The sequence below is a fragment of the Conger conger genome, chromosome 7, assembly GCF_963514075.1.
Source record: "Conger conger chromosome 7, fConCon1.1, whole genome shotgun sequence".
Lineage (NCBI taxonomy): Eukaryota > Metazoa > Chordata > Actinopteri > Anguilliformes > Congridae > Conger > Conger conger.
The window spans coordinates 9,503,391-9,520,772 of NC_083766.1; the positions used below are offsets into that span (position 1 = coordinate 9,503,391).

The 17,382-nt window shown below is 44.8% G+C and overlaps 1 protein-coding gene across 1 annotated transcript in view; it reads right to left on the bottom strand.

Moving 5' to 3' along the window:
- Positions 1 to 1,526: 1,526 nt before the first annotated feature.
- The window catches only part of tbx4 (T-box transcription factor 4), a 29,926-nt gene continuing 14,070 nt past the window's right edge, over positions 1,527 to 17,382 (bottom strand). The window contains exons 4-9 of the mRNA XM_061247990.1: positions 15,955 to 16,074; positions 12,967 to 13,114; positions 5,207 to 5,359; positions 4,467 to 4,555; positions 2,691 to 2,911; positions 1,527 to 2,149 (exon numbers count right to left, since the gene is read on the bottom strand). Coding sequence (XP_061103974.1) covers positions 1,527 to 2,149; positions 2,691 to 2,911; positions 4,467 to 4,555; positions 5,207 to 5,359; positions 12,967 to 13,114; positions 15,955 to 16,074 — 1,354 coding nt within the window. The remainder of the gene's footprint in view (positions 2,150 to 2,690; positions 2,912 to 4,466; positions 4,556 to 5,206; positions 5,360 to 12,966; positions 13,115 to 15,954; positions 16,075 to 17,382) is intronic.

Genomic DNA, 17,382 nt, shown 5'->3' on the forward strand with positions numbered 1-17,382 from the left:
CCAGAGGGCTCTGTAGAACATATTGCCATGATTAACACCTGCCAGTAGGGAAAACTAAATACAAAAATATTTGTTTCATTTCATCATGCATGACACCAGAATTTTACAAAATTTAAGATTAACTTCAAGCTGAAAAGAGCAATATTCAGCCTTTACATTTGAAAGTTGCTCAAATTCCAATTACAGCTGAAAGAAATATAGACAGACAAATAAGATGGTTCTGTGAGAAAACAAAGCCAAACCAATGAGGCAACATTAAGTCAAACCTTGGTGTGGCTCTGGTACGCCAACATTCTTCTAGCATGTCTAGTCCTTATATCAATCACCACTTCTATTTACATACTGTATGGCAGCCATCATCAAATCTGGCCCTGGTTTTCTTTTCTCCCAGGTAATTAGCTGAACAATTAGTGCTAATGATTGGCCAGACTGTTTTCACACCTGACCCCCAGGTAAAGGGAGGGTGGAAAATCAGCAGTTCTCGGACCTCGAGGACCGTGATTTGATGATCCCTGCTCTATGACATAGTTATTGTATTACTATAAACTACAAAAACGCTTTCATAGAGAACAACCATTGAGGCTCTTTTATTATTTAATGCTCTAAAATGACATACTGCTACCACAATTGTTTTTATCAAGCAGTATGAGAACTGCTTATATGCCCTGTTTGTATCTTTCATCTGAACCTCTTTAACCAAATCATACTGACACCTCAAAACACGTAAAGGACCCTTGACATTTTTTCTCTCCTAGTGTGTTGCTGAGAAAAAAAGGCACTACAAAATCTTTTATCTTAAGATAAAAATGCTGTGATTTATGCATATTATATCTCAAAATATATCTGCACACTTTAATTTCATTTTAATAAACATGAATTTCCGATATCAGGTAGGTATGATAACTATTTTCTCTGTATATCACATTTTATACTGCAGGTATTTTAATAGACCCATGGCATCATATGCAAAACTGTAGAGCAAAAGAAATACATAAGCAATTTGCTGAATGTCAGTATACAATTATGACACATTGTGCAACTCATCAAGATCAGCACTTCAGTCGACAAACATTCCTAGATAACAATAAAATTAACCTGGCTACTTTAAGGGCATATGCAATTCAATCAAACAAGACTATTATGTGTTTATATGTACTGAACATGTCCATGAAATGCCTTTGTGCTTATTTTTGTTTGATCTTGAAACACACATCTATAATCACAGTGAAATTAACAGAATCAGGAAGTATGTACAACACTTTTAGTGCAAAAAGGTAGTCGTATTTATTACTGTATGACCCAAGGTGTCAACCCTTCAGTAAAAACCCATTTTCATTCGTACCTCCACCACCATGTCGCAATACATTGAGAAAGGCAGACTATATTGGGACCTGGAACTGGATTCATTATTTTTTGCTTGATTGATTTACTTTTGCCCTTAAAGCGATCAAGTAGATCTCATCTCAAAATCAGTCCTCCGTGTGCAGGGAGGGGTGGACAGTGGGCCGTGTGCACCGATCGCCCTCTTAGCTGTCAGTCCAGCGTCCCCCCGTGCAACTCAGCCCCATCTGATGCAGGTAGTGAGGGTCCCGAACTGAGGGGGGGTTTTGCAGGGGGACTGTCGGATAGTCTCTGTGGGGCAGCGGGGAGGGTACGGGATTCCTGGGGTAGGCGGAAGGGTGGGAGCCTCTGTCCTGTAGGTTGGGGACCGGTGTTGAGGAAGGGGCGGGGGACGGGGCCCCTGGGCGGTAGACAGGCCGGGTGGGGGACTGGGTGGAGGCAGGGATCTGGGGCACGGCGGTGGGGGCAGCGGTCGAGCCAGGGCTGGTGAAGTGGGCGGTGAAAGGCGGGTAGGGCATGGCCTCCACCGTCTGCACGTGGTACCTGGGGCAGGGCTGCACTGACGCCCACACGTTGCAGTTCAGGGAAGGGGGCGTCAGGTCGTCGGGGGCCGCCGCCCCCAGCTCCCCCTCCATGCCCCTGTACATGCAGGCCTCTCGGGAGCTCAGCGCCTCGCCGCAGTACGGGTGGGAGAGCAGCGGGGGCTCGAAGGAGGGAGGGGAGCGGAAGTAGCGCTCCTCTGTGACAGCAGGTGGCACTGTGTCCAGGTACGGCCGTTTGCACCCCAGCTCCAAGTGTCGGCTGCTATCTGCAAGAATAAGTAGCAAAAGTGTCAGCGCCAAGCGGCTTCTCTTTTAACGCTCATTTCCTGGTCATGCTGAGAGATAGTGCCAGCGCGACTGGCTTCAGTATAGGTCATTGAGACCTGTTTGCAATGTCAAATCAATGGAACAATTGCGGTCAAAATACAGAGTCAATACTTTTTCCCACAAGAAAATGTAGTTGCAATCAATGTTTTTTATTCTTCATCGAATGTCTCCCCAGTTTGTGTATTGTGGATTAGGACTATACAGCAAGACTTCATGGACAAATCAGGGACAGATTACATTACTCTTACACACTTAGCGGAGGAGCCACACTATGCAGTCTCTAGCTTCAAGTTACAATATTGCACCTGTAAACTTGAGTTCTGTGGTTTCAAAGTGCTTTTCATAAGCCCAGTGGGTGACCTAACCATTTTTTCAATGGTCAGTCTGTGGTCTATAGTCAGCCCAGCTGGCTCACTCAGCATAGAATATGTGTAACACACAGCTCTCCTATTAAAGGCAGGGTGGGAATTTGGGCCATACCTCTGTGTTTGCAGCAGTGGTAAAGCAGGCCTGGTTCTCTGCCGGAGGAGAATCGGTTTTCGGGGTGCTCCTGTGAGTCAGTGTTGGGCGCGGGACTGACGCCCTCATACTGATAGTGAGGAAGGGCCTGTAGGTGCCCTGACAGCTTCCCCGTCAGGTGTCTGTGTGAGGAGACCAGCCTCGGTCTGACCATGCTCTTAGAGACCACGGGGTAATCTTTCCTACAGAGAGAGAGAGAGATGGAGGAAGAGACAGAGAGAGAGATGGAGAGAGAGAAAGGGGGAAAGAGGATGAGAGAGATGCAGGGAAGGAGAGAGAGATGGAGAGAGAGAGGATGAGGGATATAGGGAGGGAGAAAAAGAGATTATCTCATTCCAGTGTTTGCTGCGTTGCTTTCCAGTAAACAGCAGCTTAAACCACGAAAGTGCATTATCAGAGCTGTATTTTAAGAATAATTTCACCGCTGGTTAGCTCTAATTGAAGTTGAATTAAGACTTGTGCCCCAACCTCAGATTGTTATTGGAAATGGTAAATGGCAGGCATTTATATAGCGCCTTTATCCAAAGCGCTGTACAATTGATGCTTCTCCATTCAGCCATTCATACACACACTCACACACCGACGGCGATTGGCTGCCATGCAAGGCCCCGACCAGCTCGTCAGGAGCATTTGGGGGTTAGGTGTCTTGCTCAGGGACACTTCGACACAACCCTCCGACTGCCAGACGACTGCTCTTACTGCCTGAGCCATGTCGCCCCATAAAATGAGAAAATGAGGAAATGAGAACTAATCTTCCTGGTTAGATGAAGGTAATAACCCCTGTAGCATGAGGAGAGTCGCATACGCACCCCTGCAGCATGAGGAGAATGGCATACGCACCCCTGCAGCATGAGGAGAGTGGCATACGCACCCCTGCAGCATGAGGAGAGTGGCATACGCACCCCTGCAGCATGAGGAGAGTGGCATACGCACCCCTGCAGCATGAGGAGAGTGGCATACGCACCCCTGCAGCATGAAGAGAGTGGCATACGCACCCCTGCAGCGTGAGGAGAGTCGCATACGCACCCCTGCAGCATGAGGAGAGTCGCATACGCACCCCTGCAGCATGAGGAGAGTGGCATACGCACCCCTGCAGCATGAGGAGAGTCATACGCACCCCTGCAGCATGAGGAGAGTCTCATACGCACCCCTGCAGCATGAGGAGAGTCGCATACGCACCCCTGCAGCATGAGGAGAGTGGCATACGCACCCCTGCAGCATGAGGAGAGTGGCATACGCACCCCTGCAGCATGAGGAGAGTGGCGTACGCACCCCTGCAGCATGAGGAGAGTGGCATACGCACCCCTGCAGCATGAGGAGAGTGGCGTACGCACCCCTGCAGCATGAGGAGAGTCTCATACGCACCCCTGCAGCATGAGGAGAGTGGCATACGCACCCCTGCAGCATGAGGAGAGTGGCATACGCACCCCTGCAGCATGAGGAGAGTGGCATACGCACCCCTGCAGCATGAGGAGAGTCTCATACGCACCCCTGCAGCATGAGGAGAGTCGCATACGCACCCCTGCAGCATGAGGAGAGTCGCATACGCACCCCTGCAGCATGAGGAGAGTGGCATACGCACCCCTGCAGCATGAGGAGAGTCGCATACGCACCCCTGCAGCATGAGGAGAGTGGCATACGCACCCCTGCAGCATGAGGAGAGTCGCATACGCACCCCTGCAGCGTGAGGAGAGCCGCATACGCACCCCTGCAGCATGAGGAGAGTGGCATACGCACCCCTGCAGACGCGTCATACGCAGGTCCCCCTCGTCACTGCCCCGGAAGCCCTTGGCGAAGGGGTTGTTTTCGATCTTCAGCTGGGTGATCTACAATGAAATCCACCGGCATGGAAACAGATTTACCTGCCAGAACTCACAGCCATGAAAAACCTCACCAGCCCAAACGGCTGGATTTCTGGGTTCCTTCTAGGCGTGTGAGTTTAAGTGTTTAATTGCTTAAAAATATAAAAATGCCTAAATGTTGAAACACATTTTAAATGTGCTAAATTTAACCATAACCATCTCCTTTTTATGGTGGCCTATTCTCATTGTGATTGCCGTAGGCTTTTTTTTTTAAGTAGCCTATTAGTGCTACTCCGTGATAATGTGATAATGCTAATGCACACACGGGGAAAATAAAACTGACATTCCAGAAAAAAAAGTAATGTGCAAACTTTTCAATACTGAGCTAACATACTCCAACAGCACTTGAACAATGCACAGTCATTTAGCCTGAGATATAAACACCTGACAGTGAATGTGAGTGATGAGCTGTGTAGCAGCCACACTATCAGCATGAGCCCGACTGCATCGAATTCTCAGCCAACATCAATGAAATTATTTTTTCAATCACTTTTCTTTGCTGTTACTTGAATTTAATAGAATATATTGCGTTATTATGGACCTTTTCGTAGAGCGATGGTGAGGAATTCTGCCGTAGTTCCTGCCTCCCATGCAAGAGAAGGGAGGGGCACCCACCTTGTGGTTCTGGTAGGACGTGACGGAGATGAAGGCGGTCTCGTGGAAGATGTGAGTGCAGAAAGCGTTGTTCTTGGAGCCGAAGGTGTTGTTCTCGTCAGCCCTGATGATGTGTAGCCTCGGCTGGAACTTGTGCATGGAGTTCAGGATGATCTGGAGAGAGAGAGAGAGAGAGAGAGAGAGATTAGCTTGGTGCTGACCCTCAGAAACATCTCTGTTTCCAATGTAGGGGAGAGCGGGGCATATTGTCACACTTTTCACTCTTTATTTCATTTTTTGGGTGCAATACATCACAGTAGAATGAATACCAAATGAAAGAATGAGGTCTCAGGCATGTATTTTGTGTTTGTTACATCTTTGGTATCTTACTTCAGAGTTATACACAGTTAAGTAGAGAGTGTGCACTTGTACCAACTTGCCCCATCAGTGGGTAAGTTGTCACATTGGATTTTTCAACAAATAAGAACATAAAATGTTAATAAAGTGTTTGTGAATATGATTTGGTATTCTATTAGAAATGTCACACCAAATATAACTTCATCTGGACCAGTCAAATAACTTCATCAAAGGCCCCCCAAGTGCAATTGCAGGTACCCCCGTTATTGCTAGTGACAAACCACTGTGACCACCGCTAGTGACATCCAGCTTTACCCCCTATCCCCCATTAATAATCTCTTAAATGAACAACAGCAGAACACTGTGGCATGTGGCAGCTGTAGTCTGCTGAATATCTGACTAACCTAACTCTTCCGAATCAGATTTACATTTCTTGCAAGTATAAATTGCCTGGTCTTGGGTAGGAGCATCGTTTTGATAGTCAGACTAAAAGCCTGTCTAGTCCAGGGGTATGTCTGCTGCCCTAAACTATATGTATATATAATAATCAATGTATACTATCATTAGTATTGCAAGACACCTTGTTGCTAACTATACAATACCATAATGATTTTTCATTTTTTTAAAGTATGAAAATACTCTTTAATCTCTCATCTAGTCATTACAAAAATATAATTTTGAACATTCGTACCTACAAATTTTATTGCATCAAATAACTTTTTTATTTTGAAGGTGAAAAATAAGAAAACTATCCTCCCCTGAGATTATTGTAAATTGACCTCAGAACATGAAGTCCCAGAAAATGGCTTAAAATTGTTTGAGGCAGTGCCTCCTATTTGGGAGAAAAGAACAGTTTGACAACTTACCCAATTCTACTCTCTGTAGAATTAATATTCCCCCTGAGTTCTGCACTCCTGTGTTGGGGTAAGATAATGTTTCCTGTGGTAGAGGGCATGTTCCTGTGTTCAGTAAGATGTGTGTACAGGGCACGTTCCTGTGTTCAGTACGATGTGCGTACAGGGCATGTTCCTGTGTTCAGTAAGATGTGTGTACAGTTCATGTTCCTGTGTTCAGTACGATGTGTGTACAGGGCATGTTCCTGTGTTCAGTAATATTTGTGTAGAGGGTGTGTTCAGCAGGGTCAGTTTCTCTGGCTTGTCACCCACAATGAGCAACACCCTACATCCCCCCACCCCTCCCCACTACCCCGCTGCCCCACCCCCCGAGCTTGCAGACCCACTGAACCCCACCCCCTGCAGGCTCCAGTCACTCTCTACGCTCAGCAGACCAGAGAGGGTGGACCACAGCAACGCTCCCCGTGTCAGACGCAGATGTGGGCGGGGCCTGAGAGGGACGGGCGATGACACCTGTGACCTTCGCGTGGTCGGCTGGCTGCAGTCCTGAGGTAATGCGTTCCGATACTCATTGTTACAGAGATGCAGGAGCAGGGCCACATGCTGTCAAGCTGCATCTCTCTCACAGCTTCACAGATCCATGCAGCGGGGAGCCATTTCTTTATCCCCTTTCCGTGCAGGTTTATTTCTGACACCTCCCTTTTGTTACCCTTTCGCACTGTAAGCTACCATCTTAAGGAGGTGAGTGGTCTAGGGTCTGAATAGGTGTCTTGTGAAAATACCGTTTTTTGTAGAGCAATTAGCGGTAGTCTGCAAAGTGTGGCAAATAAAGGCAGCAGGAGTGTGTTTTGACTGCAAATGGACTTGAATGACTTGCTTTGTGTGTGCTATGAATATCTAGAGGCTGACTCATGTTTACACCCAAACCTGATAATCTCATGCATTTGAAGGTGGGTTGTTGTTTTTTTCATTTTGCACAAACAGGAGTGTTATAAAATTGGGATTGTGCACTGTTCAAGAGCAAATAATATCTTGTGAATGCTTCTTTTCACTGAGTCATGAGTACCCATTAGCTAATGTTGGCAAATGATACCCTACACCACTTTCAAAAAATGTATATCTCATAATAATTTGCCAGTCTTGAGATCCACGCTCAGATTGGGCCTAATTTCGAAATATTTTATTAAATCCGTGTGAAAATGTATGTGTGATTAGAAATTCACTGCCAACAAAACATCAATGACCCACCTCCATATTTGACAGTGATAATGAGATGGTTCTCCTTGAATGCATTCCTCGTTTTCCTCCAAACATGCAGATAGGGCATGTAGCCAAAAAGTTCAATTTTGGTCTCATCTGATCTCATAGGACTCTCTTCCAGTCATACTTCCAATGACATTTGGCAAACTCCAGATGCTTGTTTTTTGTTTATTGTGCTCAGTAAGGGCTTCCTTTGTGCCGCCCAAAGAGTTTGTTGGAATGGAGGTGGCATCTTATGGCTGTCTTTGAGACTTGATGACCCCAAGATGCAACCAATCTCTGCAATTCTTAAGAACATGATACTTGGGTTCCTCACACTGACAGTATGTCCTCTTCCTGGCAAGTTTGCAACCTTTCCATACTTACATTTTTATTATTATTGCCTTATTATTGGCTTAAAGTGCTATAGTACAGTGGCATGTTTAACCATTTATGCTTTAAAACTGCACATTACCAGGCTTGATATGTTCAATTACCATTTTTCTCTTTTGAATTGACAGTTCGGCTTTTCCCATGCTGATGGATGACAAAGGAATTTTGTATGCTTGTTTTTATACTCTAGTGATACAGGAAGTGATGGAATGACACAATATATTTCCTTTTGACTGATTAACTAAATCAAGTCAAATTCCATTGTCAATTTCATCTTGTTTGCTTTTATTGATAGTAATTGTTAGAGGTGTCAATAATTTTAAAACCAGTAGTTTTCAGAAAATAAATAGATTACTTGATTTAAAAAAACATTAAAACATGACAATAAATGTATTGAAATAAAAGTATATCATTTTCCGATATGTTTGAACAAAACATATACACTCAGTGAGCAATTTATTTGGTAGACCTGTATACCAGCTTGTCAATCCAAATATTTAATCAGCCAATCATGTGGCAACTAAATGCATAAAAGTATGCTGACGTGGTCAAGAGGTTCAGCTGTCGTTCAGACCAAATGTCAGAAGACGGAGAAAATTTGATCAAAGTGACTTTGACCATGGAATGATTGTTGGTGCCAGAGAGGGTGGTTTGAGTGTCTCATGCACAACAGTCTCTAGAGTTTGCAAAGAATGGTGTGGAAAAACAAAAAACATCCAGTGAGCAGCAGCTCTGTGGATCAGGGGAGAGGGGCCAGTCTGGTCGAGGCTGACAGTGACACAAATAATCACGCATTATAACAGCGGTATACAGAAGAGCATCTCTGAACACACAATGCATCAAATCTCTAAGTGGATAGGCTGCAGCAGCAGAAGACAGAATAAGTCTAAAACATTGTGAGTGTATATGATTATCTGAATAGTTTATTGGATGCAGCCTTTCATCTTAATTTTTGTATCAATGGTGCCAATACCTCTGGAACTGATTGTATATCATTTCATCCATATAAAATAATAATTGAAGGAATTATTTCAACTGGATGTACTGAACTGTGGCAATCACATTTGTGTTTGTGTAAGAGCAAGATAGATGTTTGATACACGTTTATATGAAATTCTGAATGTGGCCCATAGGAAGTAGTATCTAGGGATAATCTCATTCTACTGCTGCTGAGCAGACTCTGGGTGCGCAGGGGGGGTGGGGGTGGGGTGGGGGGGGTGGGGGTGGGGTGGGGGGGTGCCTAATCACCGGAATGTCGGGAATGTAAAGACCCCCAAGGTCTGCAGTCACACAGGCCACCAGCAATTGCCCCCCCCCCACCCCACACCCCCCATGTCTGCATCTTCACCAGCCACTGCCTGCACCCTGGCCCTCCCCACTGCACTGTTACGGGACGGCCTATAGCATAGTGGTTAAGGTAAATGACTGGGACACGCAAGGTCGGTGGTTCTAATCCCGGTGTAGCCACAATAAGATCCGCACAGCTGTTGGGCCCTTGAGCAAGGCCTTTAACCCTGCATTGCTCCAGGGGAGGATTGTCTCCTGCTTAGTCTAATCAACTGTACGTCGCTCTGGATAAGAGCGTCTGCCAAATGCCATTAATGTAATGTAATGTAATGACTGGTCGCCATGGCTGCAGGCTCTACGCTCGCTGTGTGCTCCTCTCTCCAGCAGTGGTGGAGGTGCCCATGCTGGTGCCCTTGCACTCCTCGTGGCACATGGGACGGCTCCCCGTTTATGAGCCATTACGCGTGGTGCCCTTAAACTCCCGAAACCCTGCGTCCTCAAATAGGGACATACAGTTTTTTGGCTACCCTGTCCTCTATACAGTATTTCTCTTAACATAACATTACATTTTTAAAAGTATTTTCACTGTAACTTTAGTTTAAGTAATCTGTACATTTTGTGTAATTGTCATCCAAAACACAATTTGTGTCAAACTGTTATGTCAAAGTATTATGTGGAAAAAAAAAAGTCCTGGGTCTCAGGAGGTTACCAGTGAATTTGATGCAGGGCCCCAGCCTCAGAATGGCCCGGCTGAATAAGCCACTCATAATGCTAGACACGTCCTGACTGGGCGACGGTGAGCTGCTCTCGCGGTCGGGGTGAGCCGGGGGGTTTTTACGGGCTGCCTCCATTAGTGCCTGTATCTCCTGGCCAGCCGGGGAGCCCCCCAGCGAACAGGGGCGTCGGCGAGGCTTAACTCGCCTCCCCGTGTCCGTCCTCATTACACGCCCTTATCATCTCCGGAGACTTCCGCTAATCCTGACAGTCTGACCCTCCGCCGGCTCGGAGGGCTATGGACCTAATGAGCGGCCCACTGACGGGATGTCTTCGGACAGGCCGGCCCAGGGTCTGCCCGCCCGGCGCTGGAGCCCCGCTCACACACGCACCTTAACCCGTAAACGTTCCGGAAAATCTCTACAATTGCCGTCATGTGAGTCGGTTTTTCGCCCCCTAAGATTGTTGCCTCAATTTGCCAGGTCAGGCCTCTGGAGTGAACAAGCCATGGCTCTAGTGTGAAGAGCAGCAACAATGATGAAGCAATGTCCTTATGCAAGACCTCTTGTCTTTTGTTTGTTTTAATAAAATAAACTTCCTTACTGAATGTGCAACAATTATTGCACAAATATGAGACTTTGCACTTATTGGAGGTCTAATGTGTGATTTTATAAGGGAGGTTTTAACATTTATTTTAGGAATGGAATATTGGAACCATTTTGCTGTCCTTGTTTACAATGGCTTTGCCTGTTTTAGGATCACCAACACCATTACAAAATAGAGAGTAGAGAAACAAGCTGCTGTCTGCCATTACTTTACTTTACTTGGTTTTTACACAAAATATTTGTTAAATATGTGTTCAGATATTACATTGATTCATTAGTTATTTTCATTTTCAAAATGAGAAACATGCCTCGTTCTTGAGTTTATTGGGTTTATAGATGTTGACACTAATTTCATTGTAACTTCACTTATTCCCTGCTCTAGTATTGGTTTTTAGCCAGGTTAAACGGCTATACATTTCTAGTTGATGTGACTTGTTTGGTGAAACAATGTACTGTTTTGTGAATAAACAGTGAGTCACTAATGAGTTCAGGAACAAATGAACCAAGCTCTTACTGTCATTAATTTGAGCACAGGCATCATCATTACTGTGGGATTTTGCAATGATTTTGTTTATCTTTCATTGGCATTTGCTCTTGTCCTGTTTGTATCATCTAGCTTTTAAAGATAAAATAGATCAAAATGTATGCAGTTAGTTTAGCCTCTTTTGTTCTTTTATTGTTTTTATTACTACTGTACAGTAAACTAAAACTAAAAAACACATTTTAAAATTTATTTTCTTTTTGTTTTGATATTCAGCTGTTTTACATGGCCTATCCAACTCATAGATATTTTCTCATATTTGTTTCTTTTTATACATGATTATTTTTGATATGAACATTTGTGTATATAATTTGTACATACTGATTCTATGTATCCCTTGTTTCTTGCTTTGTTAATTCATAAATAATCTACAGTAATTTGTCAGGAGCTTCTTTAAATATGCTATACTGTTGTTGTTTTAATTTCTCCAGATCACTTCCCTGCGTTGTGCCTCATGGACATTTTGCATTTTCCTTCACAGTGAATGGTGCTATACCAGATGTGACGAGCTGGGGTCACCGAGAGGTCATTAGGCCACGGGCAGCACAATCACAGTAAGTGCGGTTTAAAGTCTGTTTAACCTTCCCTATAAATAAATGGGCATAGAAATGCATTTAGTGGCTGCTCCAAGAGCTTTTCCTCTTGCTTGGCTTTTGTTTTTAAGTTCTATAATTCTCAAAAAATATATAAAATCTCAATAAAGGTGTTTCAGAACTCTCTCTGTCTCAATCTATCTCTCACTCTCTCTCTTGTAGCGATACGTCATATCGAGTGAGCTCACTGCCATAACCACAAGCCCTACTCTGAAGCCTCTCACAAAAGTTGTAACACAGGAATTTAGCAAACCATAACAATTCACAGTCAGAGCCTGTTGTAGCCTGCGATACTTTCGCGGATGACACTTTACATTTGTAGTGCAGGTCACCGCTCCCTCTCTCCTGATCCTTCGCTCACGTTAGAGCCCATAATGGCCTTACCAAGTGGCAGGTGTGGGTTATATGTCGGCCCCGCTCCAGTGGAGTGAGTGGCGTTACGGACAGAAGCGACTGTGTGCCGTGCTTAACCCCGGCACAGGTCAGGGCAAATGAACACTGGAGTTTTGAGAGGGCCACAGTGAGTCATTTAGCCCGGACAGGTCATTACATTCATCTCAGCCGTATGTTTGTTTGTTCAGCCCCTGTTTCCATTGGGATTTGGTTTCCAGGTTGTGATGGGCCTGTTATGGGCCAGGGCTGGTCCTGGAGAGAGCAGGGCTGGTTGGGTGAGGAACAGCTAATGGAGCTCTGTGAGCCTGGAGCACATTTAAAAAAATGCCTTCACACACTCACACAGAGATTGTTTGTGCGAGTGTGTGAGTGTATTTTTTATAAGTATCAGTTTATACCTTTACAATATGCCTTTGTTTATGGGTGTTTACATGGGTGTATGTGTGTGTATGTGTATGGAGATGTTAGCATATTTGTTTGGGTGTGGGTATGGTGGTGTATGTGCTGATAGCCCTCCTGCTGAAAATGGCACCTACATTTTCTCAGGTAGAAAAACATTATAGGGTTTCCTACCCTGGCTACCAGAGATGAAGTCTCGGTCTCATGGTCTTGCTCATGAGACTACTCAAGATGACAAAAATCTGGATCTGAGCATGGGTACCAAAAGTCTTGGTCTGGATCTGAATCTGGACTGGTCTTGACAACAACTCATGACTACTGGCTACCCAACATGGATCTAAGGTTTGCAGTTTGGCTGTCTTAGTGCAGCCTATGGTCATTGTGTGTTTGGGTGCGGAAGACTTACGTGCCCAAACGGGTCCAAGTGATTGTTGGTGAGCTTCAGTTTTTGGAAGGAGACCAGTTGACGCATCCAGTGGGCCCCGGTGGCAGGTGAGTCTGGGTGGACATACAGCCGGCCGGGCATGGCTGGCTCTGCCTTCCCTGCTGGTACCCTGGAGAGAGAGCAGAGGGGGCCGTCAGCAACACTACCCTCCACACTCAAGCTCATCACTAAGGACTGTTCATCACTGCTCTATCTACTGGAGCTCATCACTACAGACTGCTCATCACTGATCTACTGGAGCTCATCACTACAGACTGCTCATCAATGCTCTACTGGAGCTCATCACTACAGACTGCTCATCACTGCTCTATCTGCTGGAGCTCATCACTACAGACTGCTCATCACTGCTCTACTGGAGCTCATCACTACAGACTGCTCATCACTGCTCTATCTGCTGGAGCTCATCACTACAGACTGATCATCACTGTTCTACTGGAGCTCATCACTACAGACTGCTCATCACTGCTCTATCTGCTGGAGCTCATCACTACAGACTGATCATCACTGCTCTATCTGCTGGAGCTCATCACTACAGACTGCTTATCACTGATCTACTGGAGCTCATCACTACAGACTGATCATCACTGTTCTACTGGAGCTCATCACTACAGGCTGCTCATCACTGCTCTATCTGCTGGAGCTCATCACTACAGACTGATCATCACTGCTCTATCTGCTGGAGCTCATCACTGCAGACTGATCATCACTGTTCTACTGGAGCTCATCACTACAGACTGCTTATCACTGATCTACTGGAGCTCATCACTACAGACTGATCATCACTGCTCTATCTGCTGGAGCTCATCACTACAGACTGATCATCACCGCTCTATCTGCTGGAGCTCATCACTACAGACTGATCATCACTGCTCTACTGGAGCTCATCACTACAGACTGCTTATCACTGATCTACTGGAGCTCATCACTACAGACTGCTCATCACCGCTCTATCTGCCGGAGCTCATCACTACAGGCTGCTCATCAGTGCCCTTACCGGGTTACCTAGCAACTCGCTAATGCAGGCCCACATTAATGACCACTCAGCGCTGCATTACGCACCTTATTTCCCACCACCACTGACACACACACAAACCCACACACACACACACACAGAAACACAGTCAGCATTTCAACATCACTAGAGTCAGGTCCGAGCAGATGGGCATTTTCACCGTCACGCCACTGCAGCGCAGGGCCAGTGAGCCTCGGCTGCCGTGAGGAGCCCTTTCATGTGGAGTACACGCACGCTAATGACGGATAGTGAGCACGGGCGCTGTCTCGCTCGCATTGTGGGAATGATTCCCAAGGTTTGAGGGAAGGCAGCTCTGACCATAACACTACATTTAAGCATGTGCTTCAGAGGTGTCGCTGAGGAACTCCAGATCCCGATGCTGGCAAACGTCGAGATTCCAGGCCATCCCACACATCTGGAAATATGGCCACGAAATGTTAAGTTCTCATGAGGTCTTGGGTATTTTATTGGGTTCTTTCCCCTTTTATTTTTTTGGGGGGGGGGGGGGGGGGGGTAGTGCCAGTGTTTCGTTTTTATCTATTAGTCAGCTGTGACATCTTACTAATTACTCCCACCCCCATAACAATGCATCCTCATTTCTGACATGCTGCTACGATAATTAGCTCTGCCGTGCTAAGCAGCTAACGAAGCCAGAGTTGCCCCTTTCTCTCTCTGTGGCTGTGGAGACTTTCAAGTGGCATACGACTACACATATGCATACTTAGACTCACAGTATATACACATTTTCCACCTCCTAATGAATCTGTAGCTGTGTTCTATTTATAATTCATCACAGGAGCTCCAGTACTTTACCTAATCCCTACAAATGGGCCACTCGTCCCTCAAACGAACACGGCACACTCATTTTTTCCATGCCAGCTATTGGGAGGAAAACTGGGTCATATTTTGGTTTAGTTTTTAAGCAATTGCAAGACTGCAGAAAATAAATTCATGTTATTTTTTAAAAATAAGGTATATATTTTTTATTGATTCATCCATACTGTGGCAAATTATCAAATACAGTTATCCCAAATATAGCAATTGGTTAATGTTATTTAACATTTTAACGTACAGATATTACTTTTAGGTCCATTTACGAATGGTCTGTAGTCAATGAAGACCAAGCTAAAGACACAATAATTCAGCATGCTGTCTTTATCTGAGCGGTTGACAACCGTTATATACTTAGCTTTGAAATGTTGCCACATGTGGACAATGTTATTATCAAGGAAATATGTTTACTTCCACCCTCCTATTTTATTTACATTGTGCAATTCAGGTCTCCTTTGAAAATTACAAACGCGTTGTTTATGAGAGAGGTCAGAGGAGAAGGGTCAGACTGGTTGAAGCTGACACAAATAACCATGGTATGCAGAAGAGCATCTCTGAACACACAGCGCGTCAAACCTCTAAGTGGATAGGCTACAGCAGCAGAAGACTAAAATATACCTAATAAAGAGCTCACTGAGTGTATATTTCAGCCTTTAAAGACTGTGGAGTAAGAAATCAGCTTCAGGCCAAAGTGCTTTCTGAAGGAGAGGGTGCTGGGGTGAAAGGGTGGGAAGAATTTAGATCAAGTAAATGGTAAATGGTAAACATTTATATAGCGCCTTTATCCAAAGCACTGCACAATTGATGCTTCTCATTCACCCATTCATACACACACTCACACACCGACGGCAATTGGCTGCCATGCAAGGCGCCGACCAGCTCGTCAGGAGCATTTGGGGGTTAGGTGTCTTGCTCAGGGACACTTCGACACAGCCCGGGCGGGGGATCGAATCGGCAACCCTCCGACTGCCAGACGACTGCTCTTACTGCCTGAGCCATGTCGCTCAGTGTTTTTGCACGATTGTTAATAATTGATTCATGAGAGACCAACACACTAAGGATGGCAACAGAGTGGAGACAATCAACTCCTTCTTTATTGGTCTCACCATTTGTTGTCACAGAACTTGTAGCGGTGGTCGTCGGCAGGGACAACATCAACCAGTAGGATGTACTTGGTTTTGGGGTCCATCCCTGTCAACTTCACCTTGTAGCTGGGGAACAGCCGCCTGTAGTGAACACAATAAATATTTAGTGAAAGGCAGTCTTTTAATACAATTATGCATATGTATTCTGACCAAGAAATGTGTTATCCGCCTCAGTGTGGGAACTTCTCCTTAAGCGTTATTATGTTTTATATAATTTATATGAAGTCTATAAACCTAGTAACTCTTTGCTGTAGGATTTTTTTCTTATTTCAGACTTTTGCTTTTAATACACTGGTTCAAAATCAAGAGAACTCAGTAGCTACATTCATAAAAGACCTGAACCATGTTTATTGAAATGATGTTCAATTAAACTCTCAACTTATTAATAGTAATTTATTATCTCAAAAAGGAGTTTCTTAACCCTTCTAGTTTTGCATGCTATCCAGCAAGACTTGGCTTGCTATTGCTCTTGATATTCAAGGCCCTTATAATAAATGAGTGGCCTTTTTTCAAACATTTTATCTCTGGACAAAGGCAAGCACTGCTCCAATAATTTGTCTTCAGCAATTCATCCTCTTTAATTAAATAAATGAATGAGTCCAACCTGAATTGTTCGCTTACGTCATTATACATCTTTAATGGCACAGCATTTCAGATCGACCACTTTTAGATTGCTTGGTTCCTCCATCTTTGTCCACCAACACCATTGTGTTGTACTGTAGCCTATTAAAAGCAGGTGGCAGATGGAGGTGGCTGCACATGTTGAATGAAGCATGTCTCTTTTCTTAAGAAAAAGATTAATTTGAGGGATGAATTACGAATTTGAGTGTGCTTTGTTCGTCTGCTCGTTTTCATATTCTGTATCATACGTCATTTAATCACTGAAATTAATGAACATAACTAAGAGAAAAGACAAGACACTGGTATGACTGCATTACTCAGTTATGGATAAAGGAAGGTTAGCTTGATGCAAGGATCTGCAACATCTCAAACATACTGTAGCTCAGGTCTGGTTCTGATTTTGTTTTACACACAGGACATAACAATAATTTTTGGTGATGAACTCCTTCCACTGACGGTTCTGAAATCCTGGCACTGTAAAATATGGGACTGTCACTGATCTTGTGCATGAGGAAGGCCAAGATGACAGACAGAATATGCTAATGTAGCAGACAAGACCATAAAACACATCAATGGCACTGCCTTCCGTGACCTCTTCCCAAACATGGCTGTCTTTTTTCATCCTATTGGCATCAAAGCAAGCTTCTGAGGGAATTGGTGCCCTTTTAAAACTTAAGTGCTTTTTAATAGGACCTCAGATTGGGCTGCACTTTATACAATAGACACGTCATCGCTCTCTAAGTGTGCCGTCACAGATCCCCGGTTTAT